General features: G+C 40.4%; 1 protein-coding gene across 1 annotated transcript in view; it reads right to left on the reverse strand.

Annotated features, from left to right (window-relative positions):
• The window catches only part of LOC133985329 (myomegalin-like), a gene marked incomplete in the record, with an annotated part of 108,642 nt that overhangs the window by 69,826 nt on the left and 11,991 nt on the right, over positions 1–26,825 (reverse strand). Inside the window, 1 exon segment of the mRNA XM_062424940.1 lies at positions 25,984–26,051. Coding sequence (XP_062280924.1) covers positions 25,984–26,051 — 68 coding nt within the window.

Here is a 26,825-nt window from a genome sequence, read left to right on the forward strand (position 1 = left end):
TTTTTTTCTTGCTGCTGTCACCAAGTGTTGCTCATATGGGAACGTTTGGTCTCTTTAAATTGAATTAAAGCGTTCGGTCTAGACCTGCTCTGTGTGAAAAGTACCTTAAGGTGACAATATCACTATATAAATGAAGATAAAGACTGACAGTAGACTGGTATGGATCAGATGAAAACTGTTGATATGTCTCCTTTACTGCTTTAAACTCACTTCAGTCTACTGCGTCTCTATAAATATGCACTAACTTTTACACACTGTACCTGCAGCTGCTTTTACTTTACTGCTCCATCACCCAACTTACACACTGACTCTGAGAGTTTGTGTTCTGCTACACCCGTATATAATATTTCCATTTGATGTAACGGTGCTTAAGTGTGGACTTCATAGAGTTTTCATGAAGTATTGGGAAAAAGGAGATTCTGGATATATATAAATATATATGGAATATATGTGGGAGCATGTTTTTGTAAAGGGACTTAACCCTTACATACTGTTCAGGGTCTAATTCGTATTAGTAATTAGTCCTTCTTTCTTTCTTTCCCTCCTTCCTTCTTTCCTGTCCTTCTTACCTTCCTTCCTCCCTCCTTCTTTTTTCCCTCCTTCCTTCTTTCCTGTCCTTCTTTCCTTCCTTCCTCTTTTCATCCCTCCCTCCTTCTTTCTTTCCCTCCTTCCTTCTTTCCTCTGTCCTTCTTTCCTTCATTCCTTCCTCCCTCCTTCCTTCCTTCTCTCCTCCCTCCCTCCTACCTTCCTTCCTTCCTCCCTCCCTCCTTTCCTTCCTTCTTTCCTCTTTTCCTTTCTCCCTCCTTCCTTCTTTCCTCCCTCCTTTCCTTCTTCCTCCCCTTCCGTCCTTCTTCCTTCCTCCCTTCCTTCCTTGACTCGAAGACAACAGGAGGGTTAAAGGGAAATGTGATGTTTCGGAGGTGAACGCATGTGTGGGACGGAGATACGAGGTGTTGTGCAGCTCGGCTCAGCTTCACCCAGCAGGGAACGAGAAGCAGCCTTACAGTTTGATGGTTGAATTCTAACGTTTCAATAGCAAGAGAAAATATTTTCCCAGGGTGGAGGAAAGCAGAACGCTGGCCAGGAGCAGAGCTGTTAAAGAGACGCAGAACAAACTCCTGATATGTTTCAAACCAAAGGGATTACTGCCACTTCACACACTCACAGGAGGGTTTATATCGGAGAATAAGTGAAAATAAAATCTGTTTAACTGCTTTCACTTTGACTGAAAACATCATTATGTGTATTTATAATGAATTATAGGAAAACAGGGCACTGAAAGAATCTTTCAACAACAAAGTCCTGAAATCATACATGAAGTATTTCTGCAGCTCAGAGGTAAAAACAGCTTTAACGTTTCTCAGCAGAAGAAAGGAAGACTCAGTTTTTATTGATCATTACTTCAGACTGTAAAGTATTTAACTACATTTACAGTAAATCACTGGCTACTTGTTGCTCTACTTTCACAGTAAATTACTGTAACATTCATTATTTTTACATGTGAAATTACAATTATTGTGAAATGACAGCTGTGAGCTTATGCAGCAGTTATGTCATCATATTATCATATTACTGTAATTCAGCTGCACATTCCTGCAGAATTACTGTATTTAACTGTAACTTAACCAAACATCATCAATAATAAAAAACATGATAAAAACTGAGTAATCATTTGGGTTCACGAGTTTTACATAGAGGACGTTTCACAGACCGAACAATGAAACAATAAGCTGAGAAATGATTAAATTATAATGAATATAATCTCGGATAAAGTCGGTATTATTATATATTTTACTTATTATGAAGCAAGCCACACAAAACAGAGCAAAACCAACAATGTGTTACTGGTGAGTTAGTGAGTACGGGACGATGTGTGTGTGGTGTGTGTGTGTGTGTGTGTGTGTGTGTGTGTGTGTGTGTGTGTGTGTGTGTGTGTGTGTGTGTGTGTGTGTGTGTGTGTGTGTGTGTCTAGATTGAGTGGCTTAATGTTTAAGGCGCATACCACATAACCACAACGTCCACCGCCTGGACTCCTTGTTACCCGTCTACTAACCTGAATAAACCCTCAGCAAAAAGTAGTTTATTCAAGTGTACTACGAGTAAACTTATTTTATACTAAAACTGAGGCAGTATACTTGAAGTTTACTTTTTATAAACTATATTTTATATACTTAAGAATAGTATAGTGAAGTATACTTGGCTTATACTGAAAAGTATAAAGAAAAGTCTAAGACTAAGTACATTAATACTAAGACTTACACTTATACTTTAACCCTCCTGTTGTCCTCGAGTCAAGGAAGGAAGGGAGGAAGAAGGAAGGAAAGAAGGAAAGGAGGGAGGAAGGAAGGGAGAAAGAAGGAAGGAAAGGAGGGAGGGAAGGAAGGAAAGAAGGAAGATGGAAGGAAGGAAGGAAGGAAGGAAGGAAGGAAGAAGGAAGGAAAGGAGGAAGGAAGGAAAGAAGAAAAAAGGAAGAAAAGAAGGAAGGAGGGAAGGAAGGAAGGAGGGAAGGAAAGAAGGAGGAGGGAGGAAGGAAGGAAAGAAGGAAGTAAGTAAGGAAAGAAAGAGAAAAGGAGGGAGGAAGGACAGACGGAAGGAAGGAAGGAAGGGAGGAGGAGGGAGGAAAGAAGAAAAAAGGAAGAAAGGAAGGAAGGAGGGAAGGAAAGAAGGAGGGAGGGAGGAAGGAGGGAAGGAAAGAAGGAAGGAAAGAAGGAAGGAAAGAAGGACAGAAGAAAAGGGAAGGAAGGAAGGAAGGAGGGAAGAAAGAAGGAAGGAAGGAGGGAAAGAAGGAACAGTCAAAACAGACAGGGTCAATTTGACCCGGGAGGACGACACAAAGGTTAATACTAAGACTTACACTTATACTTTAATACTAAAGCTTCTACTTGTACTTTAGTAAACTTTTTACTTCTTTCTGCCACAAAGTACTAATACTTAGTATATCTGGATCCAAGTACAGAATAAGCTCAAGTAATTGACTCGTCCTTACATTTAATTTAGCAGAATAAAAATGTTTTTCACTACACACATTAGCTTTGAGGTATTACCCCTGTTATAAACTTATATGTTCAACATCATATAGTATATAACTAGTACAATGGCAGTATATAGAAGAGTGGACTTGTGCTATACTTTTAGGATACTTCAATAAACTAAAATGTGGACTAGAAGTATAAACCTAGTACACTAGTAGTATATAGATGAGGGTACTTGTTGTATACTTAAGTAGACTTTTATAAACTTAGAAATGTTCCAATTCCGTCCGAAGAGGTATTAAATTAGTAAACTTTCTAGTACACTACTAGTACATGGTCCGTAGTATACTTGCTATACTTATACTTACACTCAAGCATACTTAATAAAATGAACTTCAAGTATACTACTTTTTTGCTAAGGGAAGGCACAACCCCCCCCCCCCCCAAAAAAGTCATCTTAAATGAATAAAAAACTAGATTTTGAACAACAATGGCACATAAGACACATCAGGCTTTGGATACACAGACGTTTTTTTTGTGGTAATTGGTTGAGAACAGTGTTATCCTTTAAGCAACATGGCCTGAGTCGAGTTGGAAACAGCGAAACATAAAAAGCTGTTTGAAATCTAATCAGGCTTGAAAATATGTTGAAGGGCGCAGCAGAACGATCATGTAAGAAAAGAAGTTGCTGAGTAGTGACTTGAACTCATAAAACACTATCGAGGATGTCAGTGATAGACAATATGAGAACAAATGTGGGCGAGAGAGAGAGAGAGAGAGAGCGTTAAAGAGAAACAGAGACAGACAGATAGACGGAAGGAGAGAGAGAGAGAGAGAGAGAGAGAGAGAGAGAGAGAGAGAGAGAGAGAGAGAGTGAGACACAAAGAGGAAGATCTCGGTTGATGAAAATCAGGAGTTTCTCTCGCTGCTCCTGGTCTTCCTTTTCTCCCTCTGCTTGCAATTATTCCATTTAAAGTCTCCCTCAATCACAGATAAGTCAGAGGCTTTTTTTTTTTTTTTTTTACCAGAAAGCACCTGTCCCCAAAGCACAGCAGAAAAACTCTCAATTTCAACACCCTCATTCTAATGCGCTGATTCCAGGAACCCTACATTGGAAATAAATGATGACACATGGGTGTGCATGAGCCCGTTCCAAGATTTGGGGATTTTTTTTAATTTTTTTCAAACATAAATTTTTCCTCCCTCCCTTCTTTTTTTTTTTTTTTCTCTGGCAAGTGGGTGAGTTTTCTCTGGTATGTGGAGGAGGAGAGGAGGGTTGTCTGTTCGGAGGTCTGCTCTGCACATGTCGCTCTTTCACAACCTTTTTTTTTTTATAAGACATCCCAGCAAAGAAAAAGATTTAAAAGGAGGGAAAGAAGAAGAAGAAGAAGAAGAAGAAGGGGAAAAAAAGAGGGAATCTGCAGGATGTATCTGTGAGAGAGAGAAAGGGGAAAAAGAGAAAAGAAGAAGGGGTTGGAGATGGCTTTGATTACACACAGATCTGGCCATTACCAAGCCGCAGAGAGACTCTATAAAACAATAACAAATGGAGACCATCAGTCAGTCCATCAGTAATAAGCTACAACAAGCAGCCGGCTGATGGAAACACACCTACCGACCAGTCGACAGCAGAAAAAGATACAAAAGGAACCTTGTAAAAATCTATATTCAATTTCCTCTCCTAATGAATAGGTGTTTTTGATAGAAAAAAAGCGTCGAGATCGGCCAGCTCTTCCACTCAAAGCGTTCCAGTAAAGGCACAAGAGGTGTATAAACATTTGATTTTTTTTTTTTACATCCTTTGTGTATCTTGGCCGTTCGAAAACATCTTGTACTTTTTTAAAGGATGGTGTTTGTCCAGCACCCTGATTAGTGCGAAACATTTAGACCCACGGGTTTGATTTTGATTAGATGAGAGAGAGAGAGAGAGAGAGAGAGAGAGAGAGAGAGAGAGAGAGAGAGAGAGAGAGAGAGAGAGAGAGAGAGAGAGAGAGAGACAGAGAGAGAGGAGAGAGAGAGGAGAGACAGAAAGAGAGGAGAGAGAGAGAGAGACAGAAAGAGAGAGAGAGGGAGAGAGAGAGAGAGAGACAGAGAGACAGAGAGACAGAGAGAGAGGAGAGAGAGAGACAGAAAGAGAGAGAGAGGGAGAGAGAGAGAGAGAGGAGAGAGAGAGAGAGAGAGAGAGAGAGAGAGGGGGAGGAGAGACAGAGAGACAGAGAGAGAGGAGAGAGAGAGAGAGACAGAAAGAGAGAGAGAGGGGAGGAGAGAGAGGAGAGAGAGAGAGAGATAAGAGAGAGAGAGAGAGAGAGAAAGAGAGACAGAGAGAGAGAGACAGGAGAGACAGAGAGAGAGAGAGACAGAGAGACAGAGGAGAGAGAGAGACAGAGAGACAGAGAGAGAGAGAGAGAGAGAGAGAGAGAGAGACACACAGAGAGAGGAGAAGGAGACAGACAGAGACAGAGAGACAGAGAGAGAGAGAGGAAGAGAGAGAGAGAGGAGGGGAGAGAAACAGGTAAAAAATAGTGTGGGTCAGTTGCAGTAAGACATCATGGAGGTCAGATGCAGTAAGACCAATCATTGGAGGTCAGAGCTTGAAGAGAGAGAAATAGGAACAGGACGCTTTTTAACATTTAAATCAGAGGCTGCAGTACGGTGAATTTAATGAATGTCATAGTTTTTAAAACATGAGCACCAACAGGGAAGCGGAAGGCAAAGTTATGCCCAAAGCCTGGAGAAACTAAAAAAATAGTAAAATAGTGAAGCTGGCCACTGAACTCCTGGCTCTGCTTCTGCTTTGATGAGACAGTTTTCTTCAAGCAAAACTCAGGCACTTCCACATCCACATCTCTAATTTAAATCAAAAACAACTCCTTTTATTCAGCTTTATTATATTATATCGATATATCATGATATTTTACACATATCGTCTTAGATTTTGAATATCGTAAAATCGTGATATGGCCTATTATCTGCCTTTATCCCACTTTGTCATTATATCCACATTACTGATGATTATTTATCAAAAATCTCACAGCGTAAATATTTAGTGAAAGCACCAATACTCATCCTACAATATTGTCAAAATATCGATATTGAGTTATTTGGTCAAAAACATTGTGATATATGATTCTGCACATATCGCCCCATCTACCATCGGTTTGGTTTGACTGTTTATAAAAACATAAATTAAATAAATTATCACCCAATTCATGTGTTACACCTTTATAGTCAACTTATTCCAACAGGTTTTACCACAGCGAATATGCCTCATTTAAATGAAACTATACCTCATATTTTAATTAATCCTTCTGGGTCAAAACTCACCTGAAGACAACAGGAGGGTTAAATGACTATAAAAGTTAGTTTTAGTACTAATTAGTCATTTATTTTATTCTTTTTTTTCTCGAGCACCTTCTTTCTTTTTTTACTTACAATAAAGACTAATCTATTCTATTCAGTGGCTCAGTCAGGAAATAGCTGATGATTTTCTATATTTTCCTCGTTGTGCAGATTCAAACCAACAAAGAACTGATCCACGAACTTCTTATGTGTCTTATTCTTCTGTTGTTGTCCATAAAACCTGTTAAAAGGCGATCATTGAGCCGCACCGCTGCACCGGGTGACTGTGAATGATGCTCTAAACTAAAACAGTTATGAAAAGCACATTTTTCAGCCTGTCCATCAATCTGTATGTTTATATAAAAAGTCACGAGGTCGTCCGAGTGTAGCGGCCCTCTGGTTTGTATGTACGCTGTCTTTTTTTTTTTTAACGAGCCGTCATGAATCGTGTTTTTTTTTTTTTTTTGTTCTCTGGCATAACTTCCATCCAAGGTGGAGGAAAGGAGGAAGGGGAAAAAAAGAAGTTTGAAAAGGTCAAAACTTCAGCAACACTTGTATAAAGAGCAAATTTATTGTGAGATCATGTTTCCAAACGGGCAGAGAGTCAGATGCTTTTAGAGTTCAGAGGTTTTTTTAGAGAAACGCCAGAGTAGAGTAGACATCTCCTCTATATGTACCAGCTCATAAATGCACTTTTAGACCTGATACAGTCGGCTTCTCTATGGGAATAACATCTGACCAGACACACAGACTGTAGCCAGGTGTGACGTCACTCGTTGGTTTTATTGGAGCCGGTTTGAAGCCGAAGTCGCAGCTCATTATCAATCAATAAATCTTTATTTGTATAGCGCCAAATCACAACAAAGCCATCTCAAGGCACTTTACACATAGAGCAGGTTCTAAACCGTTATCTTTTCTGTTTGGAGACAGAAGCATCTAAATAATTAATAATCCCTACAGACTGCTAAATTAACCCAATAAACCTACTGATGGTTTAGACGTCCTGCTACGGAGCCAAGATGGCGTCCGTTGAGGGTGAGAAGTGTGCACAGTTACACACTTTTTGTGTATTTTTTCTCTGTTTTGAGTCAAACCATCCAGGTTCTCATAGTGCTGCATGATTCCATACTTCTCAGTGTGAACTTACAACCTGCACCGCTCCCAGTAACCCCCCCCCCCCCCCCCCCCCTCGACCTGGACAGCTTCACAAACTGCACCTTTTAAATGTACATGATGTTGCAATGTCAGTATTTTGGATATATTACTGTACTTCAGTAGCACATAGTCTGTACGTTGCATGTGTTCATCCATAAACACATCTGCACACATCTGTTCAGAGCTCTGTGTGTGTGTGTGTGTGTGTGTGTGTGTGTGTGTGTGTGTGTGTGTGTATGTATATATACAGTACCAGACAAAAGTTTGGACACACTTTCTCATTGATGTGAATGGGAAAGTGTGTCCAAACTTTTGATTGGTACTGTATATCTTTGTGTGTGTGTGTGTGTGTGTGTGTGTGTGTGTGTGTGTGTGTGTGAGTGTGTGTGTGTGTGAGTGTGTGTCTATGTGTGTGTGTGTGTTTATAGATGATTTTTTTCACTTAAAATATGTGCAATAACAGTATCAACTGTTTACTTTGTACATAATGTTACTATATTTTTTACTTCTATTGTTTTATTGCTTGTTTACTTACTTATTATTTGTTGTTCTTTATTCTTTGTATTGATGCTTTTCTGTTTCTAAGCTCTCCACTTTGCTGCTGAAATAATGTAAATTTCCCCACTGTGGGACTAATAAAGAAAAATATTATCTTATCTTATCTCTTCTTATCCACTCAGGATATTAAGTGTTAGTACAGATGTATGAGATTTGAGACACAGCATTGTGTTAAAGTGACACTGTGTGAGTCCCCGAGCCAGCTGTCAATCAACACCCACACCACACACACACACACACACACACACACACACACACACACACACACACACACACACACACACACACACACACACACACACACACACACACACACACACACACACACACACATCAAAGCTACTATAACTCTTCAAATCTTATTAACGGAGCAATAACTTACAAAACAAAGACCACCAGCACACTTAATTAAAGGGCCTGAACTTAAACTTCAACTGATCTTTGACATTTTATTTATTCTCTTTTTTTTTTTTAAAGGGGGGATTCACTCTAAAGATTCTTCCACACTGGCTCCATTTAACCAGCCTGTCTATGTGTGAATCACCCAACGTTTGTATTTATACGATTTGGAAAATGAGTTTTCTGTTTCAAAAACCATCTTATTTAAATGTTCTTTGTAGTGTGTTATATGCAGACAGAGATGAATGCCACAAGCGGTAACACACTGCTATTATAATAAAGATGTTCTTTGTACTATAATCGTTTCTGGTGTTTTGACCCTTTTTTTTCAGTCATGTGAACGTTACTTTAAAGCGATCCGTATTTCCATTTTTCCTCCTCCAGGAAGGTGATTGGTCAGATTTTAGCGGAGGGTATATACGCTGCGGTTTCTCTTCCTCTCTGACCCCGCGGGAATAAAAGGCTGCCTGTACTGTCAGAGTAATTGCAGGATCCGGCCCCGCCACTAAGTACAAGACTGATTCATAAAAAAACAGTTTTCTGCTTCTTTTTTGTTTGTAACTGTTTCCATATGATGTGAAAGCTCAGCGGAGAGACGAGAGAGACGCTGGAATATAATACATAAATATCTTCTGAACAACACAATGGAGCTTGGGTATATTTAGTGAAAGCAACGATACTCATCCTACAATATTGTCAAAATATCGATATATATGATTCTGCACATAGGTAAAAATAGTGTGGGTCAGATGCAGTAAGACATCATGGACGTCAGATGCAGTAAGACATCATGGAGGTCAGATGCAGTAAGACATCATGGAGGTCAGATGCAGTAAGACATCATGGAGGTCAGATGCAGTAAGACATCATGGAGGTCAGAGCTGGAAGAGAGAGAAATAGGAACAGGGCGCTTTTTAACATTTAAATCAGAGGCTGCAGTACGGTGAATTTAATGAATGTCGTAGTTTTTAAAACATGAGCACCAACAGGGAAGCGGAACTAAGTAATGCAAAAAGCCTGGAGAAACTAAAAACTAGTAAAATAGTGAAAGCTGGCAGTGAACCACTGCTCTACTTCTGCTTTGATGAGACAGTTTTCTGTTTTATTTTCTTGCTGTTTAAAACAAACTCAGCATTTCTTCTTCCTCTTTCTTCTTCTTTAAACATGCACATCTCTAATTTAATCAAAAACAACTCCTTTTATTCAGCTTTATTATATCATATCGATATATCGTGATATTTTATAGATATCGTCTTTAAATATCGTAATATCGTGATATGGATTAAGTGTCTTTTCCTGCATTTAAAGGCTATTATCTTCCATTATATCCACATTACTGATGATTATTTATCAAAAATATTTAGTGAAAGCACCGATACTCATCCCTACAATATTGTCAAAATATGGATATATATGATTCTGCACATATTGCTCATCTACCATCAATGAAACTCAACTCTTCCTTCTTCTTCCTCTCTTCCTTCTGTGCAACTTTTCTCCTTCTGAGTCCAAACTGACTGTTTATAAGAACATAAATTATATCAATTATCACCCAATTCATGTGTTAGACCTTTATAACCAACTTATTACAACATGTTTTAACCCATATTTTTGGGAAATTATAGTCAATATGCCTCATTTAAATGAAACTATACTTCCTGTCTCTTTCCTCCCTTCCTTCTTTCTGTCCTCCCTCTCTTCCTCCCTCCTTCTTTCCTTCCTTTCCTCCCTCCTTCTCTCTTTCTTTCCTCCCCCTACCTTCCTCCCTTCCTTTGTCCTTCCTTCCTCCCTTCCTCTTTTCCTTTCTCCCCCCCTCCTTCCTCCTTTCCTCCCTCCCCCTACCTTCTTCCCTTCCTTCTTTCCTTTGTCCTTCTTTCCTTCCTTCCTCCCTTCCTCTTTTCCTTTCTCCCTTTCTGACTCCCTCCTTCCTTCTTTCCTCCCTCCCTCCTCCCTTCCTCCCTCCTTTCCTCCCTTCCTTCCTCCCTCCTTCCTTCTTTCTTCCTTCTTTCCTCCCTCCCTCCTCCCTTACTTCCTCCCTCCTTTCCTCCCTTCCTTCCTCCCTCCCTCCTTTCCTTCCTTCTTCCTCCCTCCTTTCCTTCCTCCCTCCCTTCCTTGACTCTATTTTCCCTTCCCTTGTTCTGAACAACACAAAGGAGCTTTAATATCAAGCTGTACATCTAGAGAGAAAACATGCACAAGTATTCCCCCTCCCCTCCCCTCCCTAAAAAGAAAATATCATGTTGAGAAGATGAAGATAATTTGCTGCCATGTGAAGACTTAATCCTCCAATCCTTACATGTTGTTCCTTGATACTTTCAAGAAGAAAACTAAATTAAATACGAGCTTTGTCAGGAATATAAAACACAGATCCTTCAGCCAGTCGTGATACCAGCCGTCAAAGCGTTGGAGAGCACATTACTATTACTGTACCGCTTTAACTGAAACAATTATCATCCATGACTGACGCCGTGATCAAGTCAATATGTCTGCTCTGACCCGCTGGAGAGGAGCAACAAATTTATAGCGCAGGCCTGGGATCAATTAACATCTCTCTAAAAAATCTTAGCTCGGACTGCCAATGTGCAGAGCGCTCAGGTAGCTGTTGTGTCTCAGTGTTTCTGTCCAGACGGTGGCACTAGAAGCCGTGTGATGAAGTGATGAAGTGATGAAGCCCGTCTGAGAGTCTGCAGCAGTAGGATCGTTCCTCTGAGAGTCTGCAGCGTGACAGATGACATCTTTATATCTGACACTGTTCTGGTTTCTCACCTATAATTTCACACTGATTCAACTCCTACTGATCATCATTTATATGTGTTGCCTCCTTTTTCTATTAAATCCAGCCCATCCTGCAGACTACACATTAGAAACACTATAATAATAATAATAACATTAATAACTTGTAGTATTTAAGTGTAATGCCAAAAACCAACCAGAACCCCTAAAATATCATTATTTCTTTCTCTCTTTCTTTCTTTCTTTCTTTCTCTCCTTAGTCCTTTATCCTTCTTTCTTTCTCCTCTTTCTTTCTTTCTTTCTTTCTTTCTTTCTTTCTTTCTTTCTTTCTTTCCTCCTACTTCTTGTCCTTTCTTTCTTTCTCTTCTTCATCCTTTCTATGTCTTTCCTTTCTTTCTTTCTTTCTTTCTTTTTGACACTGTTGTGGTTTCTCACCTATAATTTCACACTAACTCAACTCCTACTAATCATTTATATCCTCCCTCTCTCTCTGCGTGTTGCCTCCTTTTTCTATTAAATCCAGTCCACTCAGTAGACTACACATTAGAAACACTATAATAATAATAATAACATGAATAACTTGCAGTATTTAAGTGTTTCGTAAAACTAAGTAATGCCAAAAACCAACCAGAACGCCTAAAATAATATCATTCTGTTTTTGTTTTATTCTATTTTAGATTAATTTAACACTTTTAACCTTTAACATACTGCTCAGGGTCCAATTTAACCCCTTTTTCTCCAATTTGAGACCTGAACAAACACCTTATACACATTTATTTTAGCTGATCTTCTCCTAATGTGACTTATTGGTTTCTTATCAGTTTGTAAAGGAAACCTCTGCTGAGTATCTGCAGATTAGAGCTCATACCACCAGCGTTTTTTGACATATCAGCATTACTATTAGTGCTTTTTAGAAGGCGTTTACACATTATTGTTTGAAAAATAGTCATTAAAAAATATAGATATGTTAAATGTGATCAGAAAACTGAACTATTATGCAGGGAACAATGCTGCTGCTGCTGCTGTTTTGCAGGATCTGTTGCAGGATTCATTGATTCTCTGCTTTGTTAAACCTTGTTGGTTCAGTCCAGTGTTGCATTGTGAAGGAAAGATGGAGTATCTGCAGATTAGAGCTCATCAATAGTAACTACATCAACTACTAATCAAGCTTTTCAGAAGGCATTTAAACATTATAGGTTGAAGAATAGGCGGTAAAAATGAAGATATGAGCTGCAATGGTCAAATTATGAACTATGATGCAGGAAAAGAAGCTGCTGCTGTGAAAGCTTTGTTATTTCAGATAAGTTGCAGGATTCAGGATCAACCTAAACAACGTTATATGCATTATTATCCAGGATGAAAACTTTACATTTTCAGCGTTTTTCAGTGAAACATAGACGATATTATGATAATGTAATTTGACTGTTCCTTCTTTCCTTCCTTCCTTCCATCTTTCCTCCTTCTTCCTTCCCTCCTTCCTTCCCTCCCTCCTCCCTCCTTTCCTTTCCTTCCTTCTTTCCTTCCCTCCTTCCTTCTTTACTCCTTCCTTCTTCCTTCCTCCCTCCCTCCCTTCCTTCTTTACTCCTTCCTCCCTTCCTTTCCTTCCTTTCCTTCCTTTCCTTCCTTTCCTTCCTTCTTCCTCCCTTCCTTCCCCTCCTTCTTTCCTCCGTCCTCTCTTCCTTCCTTCCTTCCTCCCTCCCTCCCTCCTTTCCTTCCTTCTTTGACATTTTTATGATAGTGACGTAATCCAGCCTGAACAGAAGGTAACTGCTGAGTTTCACCTCTTTGAGTAATTGACAAAAACATGCTGCTCTGGTCATGTGACGTATGACAGAAGGACAATGTGAGTTTGTAAGTGAGTGAGAGTGTGTGTGTGTGTGTGTGTGTGTGTGTGTGTGTGTGTGTGTGTATACGCGTGAGCTAAAGCACATACCAAAGATATTTCAGTGCAATTTTGGTGGAAAACAACAATTTAAATGCTCTTCCACCTCCTTGTTAAATCACAACAAGCTCGCCATTGAGAACATTTCTGACTTTATATGTGTGTGTGTGTGTGTGTGTGTGTGTGTGTGTGTGTGTGTGTGTGTGTGTGTGTGAGCAGATCTGCTGGTTGGCTGGGCTGAAAGCTGAGCCGCTGTGTATTGATCTGCAGTGTGTCTGAGTGCTGCTGTGGTGAAAGCTGACTCCTCTGCAGTCAGCACGTCCATTAACGCTCATCAGCTCGTCCACCGGATACACTGCTAAAAATTACACCATCAAAATCCACTTAAAGAAAGGTGGAGGGTGTGTGTGATGGTTTATTTTCACTCTTATAGTCACAAATGAATCCCTTTGTCTTTAATTTCACTGAACTTTGGAAGCAGAGAAGTGAAATTAAACGTCTATAATCTTCAAAAAATGAATTAAAACATATATAAATGCATATATACAAGTGGGTCCCTTTGTGTCCATCAGGAAACATTTACATTTGATTTAAATGAAGTCATTATTAGTATAAGTCCACTTAAATCCACTGTAGGTGATACAATATGTAATATTTATCATTCTACTGTGGCTACCTCTGTTTCTTTCTTTCTTACTTTTTTCTTTCTTTCTTTCTTTGTTCCTTTCCTCCTACTTCTTGTTATTTCTTTCTTTCTCTTCTTCATCCTTTCTATGTCTTTCTTTTCTTTCTTTCTTTCTTTCTTTCTTTCTTTCTTTCTTTCTTTCTTTCTTTCTTTCTTTCTTTCTTTCTTTCTTTCTTTCTTTCTTTCTTTCTCTCCTTAGTCCTTTATCCTTCTTTCTTTCTCCTCTTTCTTTCTTTCTTTCTTTCTTTCCTCCTACTTCTTGTTCTTTCTTTCTTTCTTTCTTTCTTTCTTTCTTTCTTTCCTCCTAGTTCTTGTTCTTTCTTTCTTTCTCTTCTTCATCATATCTATGTCTTTCTTTCTTTTCTTTCTTTCTTTATTTCTTTTCTTTCTTTCTTTCCTTAGTCCTTTATCCTTCTTTCTTTCTCCTCTTTCTTTCTTTCTTTCTTTCCTCCTACTTCTTGTTATTTCTTTCTTTCTCTTCTTCATCCTTTCTTTCTTTCTTTCTTTCTTTCTTTCCTCCTACTTCTTGTCCTTTCTTTCTTTCTCTTCTTCATCCTTTCTATGTCTTACTTTCTTTCTTTCTTTCTTTCTTTCTCTCTCTAGGAGGATAAAATATGTAATATTTATCATTCTACTGTGGTTACACCATTTGACATTTTCAGGAGCATTCAGTCTTACTTTTGGTAAAAAATGATGCAAATATCATTTCAAATGATATAAAACCAACAAAAATACTAAATGTACATTTTAACAAACCTGATGCTGCTTTTAAAACTTATATAAGAATCTAATTTCTTGTTTTTCATTTAATAACTGGAGTAAAAACTGAGTCAGAACTCGGACTTGACTGCAGGTTTTTTTGCAGTGCAGGTCAGTCAGGTCGCAGACAGACAAGCTGGCATCAATATCAGTTCTCAGTGGGAGAGATGACAAAACACCAGAGGAGGAAATTTGTATCATACTTCAATATCAACGCGGGTTTGGACGCAGTTTCCTGAAATAAAGAGAACAGTCTGGAAATGTTCGTTCTTACAAAGCTGCGTAGCTTCTATTTCCTTCTCTCTTCGTCCTCTCTTCTTTTATCCCAAGTGTATTTACAACCTAATTATTCACCTGGTGTCAAAAAATAAATAAAATCAACCCACTAACACAGCTACTCCTCATCCATATACCTGTTAAATATCATTTTTTTGTATATTTGCTCCATGAAAACGACTTTATTTGTATATTTTCTGCAGTGACTTTACGCTGCACTTTGCTCTACACTTAAAGGCTTATCATTTAAAAGCTACAACCTTTAAAATAATGTTTAATTAAAGGTTTTTTAAAGGTTGAAAGACAGACGCCATTGTTTTGCTCTATTGTGTGTAAAAGATCAATGTGAAGCTGCAGTTGATGAATCAATCTGAGAAGCTGTTAAACGAGTTCATCGTTTGGTTCTGTGGCTTTTATACAGAAAGGTCAGAGATTTAAAAAAACAACAACAACGAGCTGTGATTAGTTTAATAGAAGAAGAAAGAAAGAAATAACCTTTTATAGTGTTAACCCCTCCTGTTGTCCTCGAGTCATGGAAGGAAGGGAGGAAGAAGGAAGGAAAGGAGGGAGGAAGGAAAGAAGGAAGGAAGGGAATGAGGGAGGAAGGAAGGGAGGAAAGGAGGGAGGAAGGAAGGGAGGAAGGTAGGGGGAGGGAGGAAAGAAAGAGAGAAGGAAGGAAGAAAGGAAGGAAGGAAGGAGAGAAGGGGGGAGGGAGGAAGGAAAGAAGGAAGGGAGGAAAGAGAGAGGAAGGAAAGAAAGAGAGAAGGAGGGAGGGAGGAAGGACAGACGGAAGGAAGGAAGGAGGGAGGGAGGACAGAAGGAAGGAAGGAGGGAGGAAGGACAGATGGAAGGAAGGAAGGAAGGAAGGAAGGAAGGAAGGAAGGAAGGAAGGAAGGAAGGAAGGAAGGAAGGAAGGAAGGAAGGAATGGAGGAAGGACAGACGGAAGGAAGGAAGGGAGGAATGAATGAACAAAGAAAGGAAAGAAGGAAGGACAGATGAAAGGAAGGAAGGAAGGAAGGAAGGAAGGACAGATGAAGGGAACATTTACCCTAACAGCTGACAACATTGGTTAGAAAATTTGAAAAGTCATCAAAATGTAAAAGTTACATTACTTTGATGACGTCATAATACCCCACAATGGGTTGGCACCGGTTACCATGGTTACGCATCTCCAACCAGTATACCAGTATATTAAACAGATAGTTCACATATTTAGTATGTAATGTCTAGTGTGTGATGTCATACACGAGGAGGCACAGCTCACATTAATGTCTTTTTAGGTCAATTCTTCTTTATTATACTTGACTAGTAGGTTGAATTTCAACATATTTCAGGTTGATTATGACATTTCAACATTGCAGCTGACATGCCAGATGATTATTTGTAGGTAATATTCTGTATCAGCAGTGTGTTGTGTTGTGTTGTGTTGTGTTGGAGAAAAAAGGCAAAAACAACACTGTTGCTGCTTCTGTGTTTTACCACAGAGAGCCACGTAAAGCAGTGAATCAGAGCCAACAGCTCGAGGCTTGGAGACACACACACACACACACACACACACACACACACACACACACACACACACACACACACACACACACACACACACACACACACAGTAATCTGACCTATATAATTTTTGTGTGTGTGAAAATGCCACAACAAAAACTAGCAGAGTGCATGAAGAAGGAGGAGATAAAGGGAATTAAAAAAGAAATGTGCCTTTTTATTTCATCACATGCTCTCTTCTACTTCTTCTTCTTCTTCTTCTTCTTCTTCTTCTTCTTCTTCTTCTTCTTCTTCTTCTTCTTCTTCTTCTTCTTCTTCTTCTTCTTCTTCTTCTTCTTCTCTCTGTCTGCAGCTGCAGGATCGGGGTTTTTTTTTCTCTTTCTCTCTCTGGGTTTTTTTTATGTCTCCATATACAATACTGAATATGGTCCATTACTGCCACTCTGGTAATGGTAATCCTACTCTGACAGACCTTTCATAGCGTATGTGGCTTCTTAGAAGTGAACGCTGAGACTGAGGGCAAAATAACAGATTAACAACCCTAATTTGTCCTGAGGTTTTAATGGCTAAAATTATACGCAATCCTCCCCCTTCTTCTATCAATCTAAGTGTCTCTGTGGTCGGTTTGAATTCACATTTATAGGCAGCCATGTGCTTTCAATTTCTCCTGTGGACTAATAAAGGCCATTTGAGAAAAGGGGGCATTTTGATTGGGTAGATTTTTCTTTCTTTTCTCCTTTTTTTTTTTTTTTTTAAAACCTCAGGACTTTGCCGAGCTCGGATGTTTGACAGTTACAAACGCTAGTCTGGCAGGTTCATGTTTCTTCCAGGCGAGCCGGCGGGAGGATTGATTCTTTAAACTGACGCAAATGTAGAAAGAGAGAGACACACACACACACACACACACACACACACACACACACACACACACACACACACACACTAAGACTGAGCCATAACCTGGATTCAATAATACAGACTGCTCTATTAAGATGAGAGGACCAACATACGCTACCACTGTCAAAAAAACTTAATGTAAAACTACAGTGGCAAAGAAAGGTCAACAAACTTTAATCTGCTCCGTCAGAAAGTGGAAATTTTTTCAGACAAGTGCCTGACTGTTATGTCTCTGCTCTATATTGAAAATCAGTTGTTTCCGTTTGTTATAGTTTTGAGAGTCTGAACTGTAAATACTCCGGCACGCTGATGGAAATCAGATAAATCACATTCTGAACTCTTGCCTGAACGTCTCGTACTGTAAAGAGAGTCTCGAGCCAGAGTTTCCAACTTTTTCCAGGTTTTCTGAATTTTTTTTGCATTTGACATGTTCACAGAGAATTCATCAGCATGTCTGTTTCTGGGTCGTTGTTGTTGTCATAAAGTCTTATCTTCCACTGGGGACGTTGTGAAACGAAGAAAGGAAGGAAGGAAGGAAGGAAGGAAGGAAGGAAGGAAGGAAGGAAGGAAGGAAGGAAAGAAGGAAGGAACGAATGTAAGAAGGAAGGACAGATGGAAGGAAGGACAGATGGAAGTAAGGAAGGACAGAAGGAAGGAAAGAAGGAAAGAAGGAAAGAAGGAAAGAAGGAAGGAAGGAAAGAAGGAAGGAAGGAAGGAAGGAAGGAAGGACGGACAGATGGAGGGAAGAAAGGACAGAAGGAAGGAAAGAAGGAAAGAAGGAAGGAAGGAAGGAAGGAAGGAAGGAAGGAAGGAAGGAAGGAAGGAAGGAAGGAAGGAAGGAAAGAAGGAAGGAAGGACAGATGGAGGGAACATTTACCCTAACAGCTGAAATCATTGGTTAGAAAATTAGAAAAGTCATCAAAAAGTAATAAGTTCCCACATCCCACAACGGTTGGCACGGGTTACCATGGTTACGCATCTCTAACCTAATGTCTAGTGTGTGATTTCATACATATGGAGGCACAGCACACATTAATGTCTTTTTAGGTCAATTCTTCTGCATTATAATTGACTAGTAGGTTGAATTTCTGTAACTGTAAATACTCCGGCACGCTGATGGAAATCAGATAAATCACATTCTGAACTCTTGCCTGAACGTCTCGTACTGTAAAGAGAGTCTCGAGCCAGAGTTTCCAACTTTTTCCAGGTTTTCTGAATTTTTTTGCATTTGACATGTTCACAGAGAATTCATCAGCATGTCTGTTTGTGGGTCGTTGTTGTTGTCATAAAGTCTTATCTTCCACTGGGGACGTTGTGAAACGAGGAAAGGAAGGAAGGAAGGAAGGAAGGAAGGAAAGACAGATGAAGGTAAGGAAGGAAGGGAGGAACGAATGAATAAAGAAAGGAAAGAAGGAAGGAACGAAGGTAAGAAGGAAGGAAGGATGGACAGATGGAAGGAAGGAAGGAAGGAAGGACAGATGGAAGGAAGGAAGGTAAGAAATAAGGAAAGAAGGACAGATGGAAGGAAGGAAGGACAGATGGAAGGAAGGAAGGAAGGAAGGAAGGAAGGAAGGACAGATGGAAGGAAGGAAGGACAGAAGGAAGGAAAGAAGGAAAGAAGGAAGGAAGGAAAGAAGGAAGGAAGGAAGGACAGAAGGAAGGAAAGAAGGAAAGAAGGAAGGAATGAAGGAAAGAAGGAAGGAAGGAAGGAAGGACAGACAGATGGAGGGAAGAAAGGACAGAAGGAAGGAAAGAAGGAAAGAAGGAAGGAAGGAAGGAAGGAAAGAAGGAAGGAAGGAAGGGAGGAAGGAAGGACAGATGGAGGGAAGGAAGGACAGAAGGAAAGAAGGAAGGAAGGAAGGAAGGAAGGAAGGAAGGAAGGAAGGAAGGAAGGAAGGAAGGACAGATGGAAGGAAGGAAGGACAGAAGGAAGGAAAGAAGGAAAGAAGGAAGGAAGGAAAGAAGGAAGGAAGGAAGGACAGAAGGAAGGAAAGAAGGAAAGAAGGAAGGAATGAAGGAAAGAAGGAAGGAAGGAAGGAAGGACAGACAGATGGAGGGAAGAAAGGACAGAAGGAAGGAAAGAAGGAAAGAAGGAAGGAAGGAAGGAAGGAAAGAAGGAAGGAAGGAAGGGAGGAAGGAAGGACAGATGGAGGGAAGGAAGGACAGAAGGAAAGAAGGAAGGAAGGAAGGAAAGAAGGAAGGAAGGACAGATGGAGGGAGCATTTACCCTAACATTGTCATAAAGTCTTATCTTCCACTGGGGACGTTGTGTGATTTAACAGTTTACTGGCTCCATCTGCTCCTCACTGTGACGCACTTTCTCACAGGAAAACATTTAGAAATAACATCCCAACGTTTTCCAATCCAGACACGATTGAAATGTCACGTCGTCTCCACAGCAGCAGCCAACTGGATATGAACCCAAAGAAAATGCTATTTAAAAGGTCTAATTAGCAATTATTTCCACTGGAGGCTAAAAACATACAATTATTGATTTGGATTGGAGAAGAAAAAAGGTGCAAAATGTCCAAAGAGTCAAGATATAGATATATATAATGCATTTAATGTCATAATCTGTACTATTGTCTATGACGTAAAACACTCAGAGGGTCAAATTTGACCCATTTTTCCAATCAGAGCTGTAAAAACATCATATACACATTTCTTTTTAGCTGGACTTTTCCTAAATTTGACCCACAGTTTACACACATGGAAATAAACTGGATCATTTTTTACATTTTTGTGCAGCTGATTCACATTTTTATATATGCTACGTCAAAAGAAATCTGCATTCAAACATGTTGTTTTCATCATATTGTATAAAATGTTCTCCTAGCCCATAAAAGAGCAGCAGCCAACTGATTATGAGCCCAAATAAAATGCTATTTAAAAGGTTTAATTAGCAATTATTTCCACTGGAAGCTAAAAACATATAATTGTTGATTTGGACTTGAGAAGAAAAAAGGCTCAAAATGTCCAATGAGTCTGTGTTAAAATCATAATCTGGACTCTATATAAGGAACCTTTGCTACCCAATATGTATAAGTCCTGTATATTTATATATATATCAATCTTAATGTTGTGTCTTGAAGCTAAAGCTGGATGTGAAACAGTGGCTCCTATATTCTCACTGCTGAGACACAAACACACAAAGCTCTTTGTACGCTGACCCAAAAACAGTCGACAACAGTCGAGGGGGAAAAAAGGAAGCCGCATTTTTTTTTTAAAAAAAGGTCAAAATACCAAAGCAGAGCCTGTTCAAATATAAACTAAAAAACAACATCTGGAATAAATAGTTTCTCCAGTCTGTAACCATTCCACCTTAAAAGATCTCCTAAGAATGTGCTTCCAGTGTTCAGTGATGAAACACAAAGTCATTTAAAGTAGCTGATCAGCTTCTATTGAGCTTCATCAGTCTGAGTTATTATATCAAGTGATATCTGACATGTTTACAGTGTTTTTAGCATCAGATTCCCTCTTAGTGTTTCCCTGTTGAGCTGTGGTGTAACCATAGTAACACAAAGACTTTGCTACTAAAAACACTGTAACGCTGAAACATAGAAGATGAAGATTTCACTCATTTACTCTCCTCTCTTTCTTTCTTTCTTTCTTTCTTTCTTTCTTTCTTTCTTTCTTTCTTTTCTTTCTTTCTGTCTTTCCTTTTCTTCTTTCTTCTTTGCTCAATTTCATCCTCCTCCTTTTTCTTTTCTTTCTGTCCTTTCTTCTTTCCTCATCTTCCTCCTTCTTGTTCTTTCTTTCTTTCCTTCTTTCTTCATCTCTCTTTATCTTCTTCCTCCCTTTTCTTTCCTTCTTCTTCTCCCATCTTCATCATCCTCCTTGTTCTTTCTTTTTCTTCTTCCTCCTTTTTCTTCCTTTGCTTCAAAGTTGTGTAAAAATCTGCCTATTTCTCTGCTCCCAAACGCTGTGGAAGTGCCCGCCGAGTCCGCTGGAGCCCCGCCCCCTACAAAGTGTCACCTGTCAATCAAAGTCACCACCTCTACCAGAAACATGGACGCTAGGTCTGAGAGCTTTCTGCTGCTAACTCAGCTGCTAACTCTGCGGCTAGCTCTGCGGCTAACTCAGCTGCTAGCTTGGCGGCTAACTCGGCTGCTAACTTGGCAGCTAACTCGGCGGCTAACTCGGCTGCTAGCTCGGCGGCTAACTCGGCGGCTAGCTTGGCGGCTAACTTAGTTAACTGGCTAACTGTAGACTGTAGTAGTGTGCGCTGAATGTATTTATACCTCTACAGCAGTAGGGGCAGGTTTACGTTATATTACGTAACACGGCGGGGATTTTCAGACCCGCCCATTAAATCCTGAACACAGAAATCTTGAAACACAGTTTGTGAAGCCTAGCTCCACAATTCAAATCTAAATGGTTGAAATGCTTTTTACACCTTTTTTAGAAATACATTTATGACCTATTTAATGTGTTTAGAAGAAAATGTCTGAATTCGCTTTACACGGTCTTTAAGAATTGTGAACTCATCCTTTAAACGTCTATAAATTGGATTTCAAACTGATTCAGACACCAAGAAATGAGTAACGACTGAAAGCCTGATTTATAATAACTGGTCTAAAAACATAGAAAAACACTCTGCAACACACTGACCTGTAATTCAAACGTCAGCAGTTTCATCATTTCATACCAAGCCAGTGTTTAGGTTGCCTCCTAGTCTGCACTGCATGTCTGCATATAGCATGACTCATCCCTTCATCCCTCTGGGGGAAGACTTCAAAGCAAAGATGGCTGCTCGCTGTAATGCAGCCTCCAACCGAGCAGCCCACAGCTTTCTGCCTCTGCTCGCTGCTCCAGAGGAAAGATGCGTCTTCTTCTGTCTGATATTACAAAGCTTTGGTTGCTTTATTAGAGGATCTGGACCAGTTCAAGACACATTCACACCGTCTTAACCCTCCTGTTGTCTTTCCTTACTTCCTTCCATCTGTCCTTCCTCCCTCCCTCCTTCTTTCTTTCTTTCCTTCCTCCATCCCCCTTTATTCCTTCCTTCTGTCCTTCCGTTCTCCCTCCCTCCTTCTTTCCTTCCTTCGTTCGTCTTTTCCTTTCTCCCTCCCTCCTACCTTCCTTTCTTCCTTTCCTCTCTCCTTCTCTCTTTCTTTCATCCCCATTGCCTTCCTTTTTTCCTCTGTCCTTCTTTCCTTCCTTCCTCCCTTCCTCTTTTTGTTTCTCACTCCCTCCTACCTTCTTTCCTTCCTACCTTCCTTCCTTCCTCCCTTCCATCCTTCCTTCCTACCTCCTTTCCTTCCTTCTTCCTCCCTTCCTTCTTTCCTCTTTTCCTTTCTCCCTCCCTCCCTCCTACCTTCCTTTCTTCCTTTCCTCCCTCCTTCTCTCTTTCTTCTGTCCTTCTTTCCTTCCTTCCTCCCTTCCTCTTTTCCTTCCCTTCCTTCCTCCCTTCTTTCCTTCCTTTCTTCTTCTTTCTTTCCTCCTTTCCTTCCTTCTTACTTCCTCCCTTCCTTCCTTTCCTTCCTTATTTCCTCCGTCCTTCCTTCCTTTCCTTCCTACCTTCCTTCTTTCCTTTCCTTTCCTTCCTTCCTTCCTCCCTCCTTTCCTCCCTTCCTTCCTCCCTCCCTCCTACCTTCCTTCCTTCGTTATTTCCTCCCTTCCTTCCTTTCCTCAATGACAACATGAGGGTTAAAGCTGACATCCAGTATATATTAAAGAATATTATGCAGAAGTAAACCCAGCATGACTGAGGTTGGAGCCTTTCTTCCATTATGGTCTTATAATTAAGCTAAAATCACATCTGTCCATCAAGCGCTCTCATGCATCAAAATGTTAAACATCAGCATAGTTATATTGGCTCAGTATCCAAACAGCAGGTTTCCACATGTGGGAGTCATTTTCACTTTTAGCACTAGCACCTATTTTATGTAGACTTCAATGTCTCCTCAGTCTCTTTGGAACTTTTTCTAATTTTAATGAAATAAATCAACATTTCTTCTTATAACAACTTAGCAACTTATCATGTTACACGCTGAGACGCTTTCCTTTAATGAGATAAGTTCATTTTGTGTAATAACAACATGAAGGGATGTGTTGTTATTGTAAGATTGAAAAAAAACTTAACAATTTGGTTTCTAGTGACACAAAGAAAATATGTCAGAATAGAAACTGAGCTCCAGTAAAACGGGAGGAAGGAAGGAAGGGAGGGAGAAAGAAGGAAGGAAGGGAGGAAGGAGGGAAGGAAGGAAGGAAAGGAGGGAAGAAGGAAGGGAGGAAAGGAAAGAAGGAAGGAAGGAAGGAAGGAAGGGGGGAAAGGAAAGAGGGAAGGGAGGAAGGTAGGGGGAGGAAAGAAAGAGAGATGGAGGTAGGAAGGAAAGGAAGGAAGGAAGGAAGGAGGGAAGGAAAGAAGGAGGGAGGGAGGGACGAAGGAAGGACAGAAGGAAGGGAGGAAGGGAAGGAAGGAAGGAAGGAAAGAAGGAGGGAGGGAAGAAGGAAGGATAGAAGGAAGGAAGAACGTGGATGGAGGAAGGAAAGAAGGAAGGGAGGAAGGAAAGGAAGGAAGGAAGGAGGAAGGAAGGAAAGAAGGAGGAAGGAAGGAAAGAAAGAGAGAAGGAGGTACTTTTACTGTAATACTGCATACTACATCACTATAATACTGCAGTACTTTTACTGTAATACTGCATACTACATCACTATAATACTGCAGTACTTTTACTGTAATACTGCATACTACATCGCTCATAATACTGCAGTACTTTTACTGTAATACTGCATACTACATCGCTCATAATACTGCAGTACTTTACTGTAATACTGCATACTACATCACTCATAATACTGCAGTACTTTTACTGTAATACTGCATACTACATCACTCATAATACTGCAGTACTTTTACTGTAATACTGCATACTACATCGCTCATAATACTGCAGTACTTTTACTGTAATACTGCATACTACATCACTCATAATACTGCAGTACTTTTACTGTAATACTGCATACTACATCACTCATAATACTGCAGTACTTTTACTGTAATACTGCATACTACATCACTCATAATACTGCAGTACTTTTACAGTAATACTGCATACTACATCACTATAATACTGCAGTACTTTTACTGTAGTAGGAGTTTCTGCTTCTATTACTTAAGTAAACTATCTGAATACTTTATCCACCGCTTGGTAAGAAGTAAAGCCTTTAAAATATTTTCTCTACTTTCTATAAATTAAATATTTGACCACCTGTTTAAAAGTCAGACTGGTTTCTAATACAAGCTAAACTCTGAGCAGCTCTCCGTCCTTCACTAAAAGGTGGACGAGGGTAATGGCAGCGAGCACCTCCAGAGTTATATCAGACCCATAATGCACCTGGCAGAGCTCCCAGAATCCATTACTCTGGCAGAGAACCAGAACCAGAGGAGCCGCTCTCATCTCCTCACCAAGCAGACACACCGTGAACTATGCAGAATACTTGATTCCAGCTTCTAAAAATACATCTGAGTATGTGGGTTCCACTTATTTATTCATAAATCTCCCTTTTTTCCCTTTTTTTACGTGTGATCGTGTCTTTGTGTGATGCGTTTGCTTTGATCACCGAAACTAACGAAAAGCTGCAGAGACAGAAATGTGGAATATTTTGATCTTCTTCCTTCGTTTATTTAGCTGTGATGCAGGTTAGAGATTCTTAACCTTTGTGTCGTCCTCCCGGGTCAAATTGACCCCTTAGATTTTGACTGTTTCCTTCTGTCTGTCCTTCCTTCCTCCCTCCTTCTCTCTTTCTTTCCTTCCTATCTCTTTCCTTCTTTCCTCCCTCCCTCCTTCTCTCTTTCTTTCCTCACCCCTACCTTCCTCCCTTCCTTCTTTCCTCTGTCCTTCTTTCCTCCCTTCCTCTTTTCCTTTCTCCTCCTTCTTACCTTCCTTCCTTTCCTCCCTTCCTCCCTCCCTCCTTCTTTCCTTCCTTCCTTTCTTCTTTCCTCCATCCCGCCTTCTCTCTTTCTTTTCTCCCCCTACCTTCCTCCCTTCCTTCTTTCCTCTGTCCTTCTTTCATTCCTTCTTCCCTTCCTCTTTTCCTTTCTCCCTCCCTCCTTCTTACCTTCCTTCTTTCCTCCGTCCTTCCTTCTTTTCCTCCCTTCCTTCCTCCCTCCTTTCCTTCCTCCTTCCTTCCTCCCTCCCTCCTTTCCTCCCTCCCTCCTACCTTCCTTCCTTCCTTTCTTCCTCTGTCCTTCTTTCCTTCCTTCTTTCCTTCCTTCCTTTCTTCCTCCCTTCCATCCTTCCTTCCTTCCTCCCTTCCTTCCTTGACTCGAAGACAACAGGAGGGGTTTTAATGCAGAATGTAAGAAAACCTCCTAAAATCTTGTTTCCAGACTTTAATAGAGAGCTCAGTGCAGCTTTATAACGTGGGAAATATTGAGTATTGACAATTAACTCAGTATTTAAAAGAGCTGGATCAGAATCAGGAGCTATGAAACATCCACAGCTACACATGTATATAAATCACAGTATTCATAAGAGACAGACAGCGACTGTGGAGGGAAACAGGCTTTGACTCATGCAGAGCTTCAGTTGCCACATCATCTTCCCAAACACACCTACACAGTCATTACCAAAGAAGAAGAGACAAGCCCGGACACCTCCGACAGAGAGCGTCACGGCATGCACCCAAAACCTCAGATGTTATTATACAGCAGCACAATAACAGAGCTTCTCCTCTTCACAGCAGCACAATAACAGAGCTTCTCCTCTTCACAGCAGCACAATAACAGAGCTTCTCCTCTTCACAGCAGCACCACCACAGTCTTTTATCACATGAGCCCAACTCGAGTCTCAAGGTGCAAAACACAGCAGATTCGTACCTGTTCGAACTCTCGGAGGCTGTGCATCTGTACCGGAGGACCTTTATCTGTCTCTTCACATGAGAAATCTGCAGATAGAAGAAACAAAAAGGAGAATAAACCAAATTAAAACAGGATGTGAGAGATAAATACAAGAAGGTTTAGTCATTAGTGGGAGCATCTTTTTCTACTGCAGGAGCTTAAAAAACCTTTAAAGAACATTTGGAGGCTGCCCTTAGCAAAGAGTAGTATACTTGAAGTTCATTTTATGAAGAAGGAAGGAAAGGAGGGAGGGAGGAAGGAAGGAAGGAAGGAAGGAAGGAAGAAAGGAAGGGAGGAAGGAAGAAGGAAGGAAAGAAGGAAGGAAGGAAGGAAGGAAGGAATGAAGGAAGGAAGGAAAGGAGGGAGGAAGAAGGAAGGAAGGAAGGAAAGGAGGGAAGGAAGGAAGGAAGGAAGGAAGGAAGGAAGGAATGACGGAGGAAAGGAAGGAAGGAAGGAAGGAAGAAAGGAAGGAAGGAAGGAAGGAAGGAAGGAAGGAAGGAAGGAAGGAAGGAAGGAAGGAAGGAAGGAATGACGGAGGAAAGGAAGGAAGGAAGGACGGAGGAAATAAGGAAGGAAGGAACGTAGGAGGGAGGGAGGAAAGAAGGAAGGAGGGAGGGAGGGAGAAAGGAAAAGAGGAAGGAAAGGAAGGAGGGAAGGAAAGAAGGAGGGAGGGAGGAAGGAAAGACAGAAGGAAGGAAGAAAGGGCGATGGAGGAAGAAAATAAGGAAGGGAGGAAAGAGAGAGGAAGGAAAGAAAGAGAGAAGGAGGGAGGGAGGGAGGGAGGGAGGAAGGACAGGCGGAAGGAAGGAAGGAAAGAAAGA

This window comes from Scomber scombrus, chromosome 8, assembly GCF_963691925.1.
Source record: "Scomber scombrus chromosome 8, fScoSco1.1, whole genome shotgun sequence".
In the NCBI taxonomy this organism is placed as follows: domain Eukaryota; kingdom Metazoa; phylum Chordata; class Actinopteri; order Scombriformes; family Scombridae; genus Scomber; species Scomber scombrus.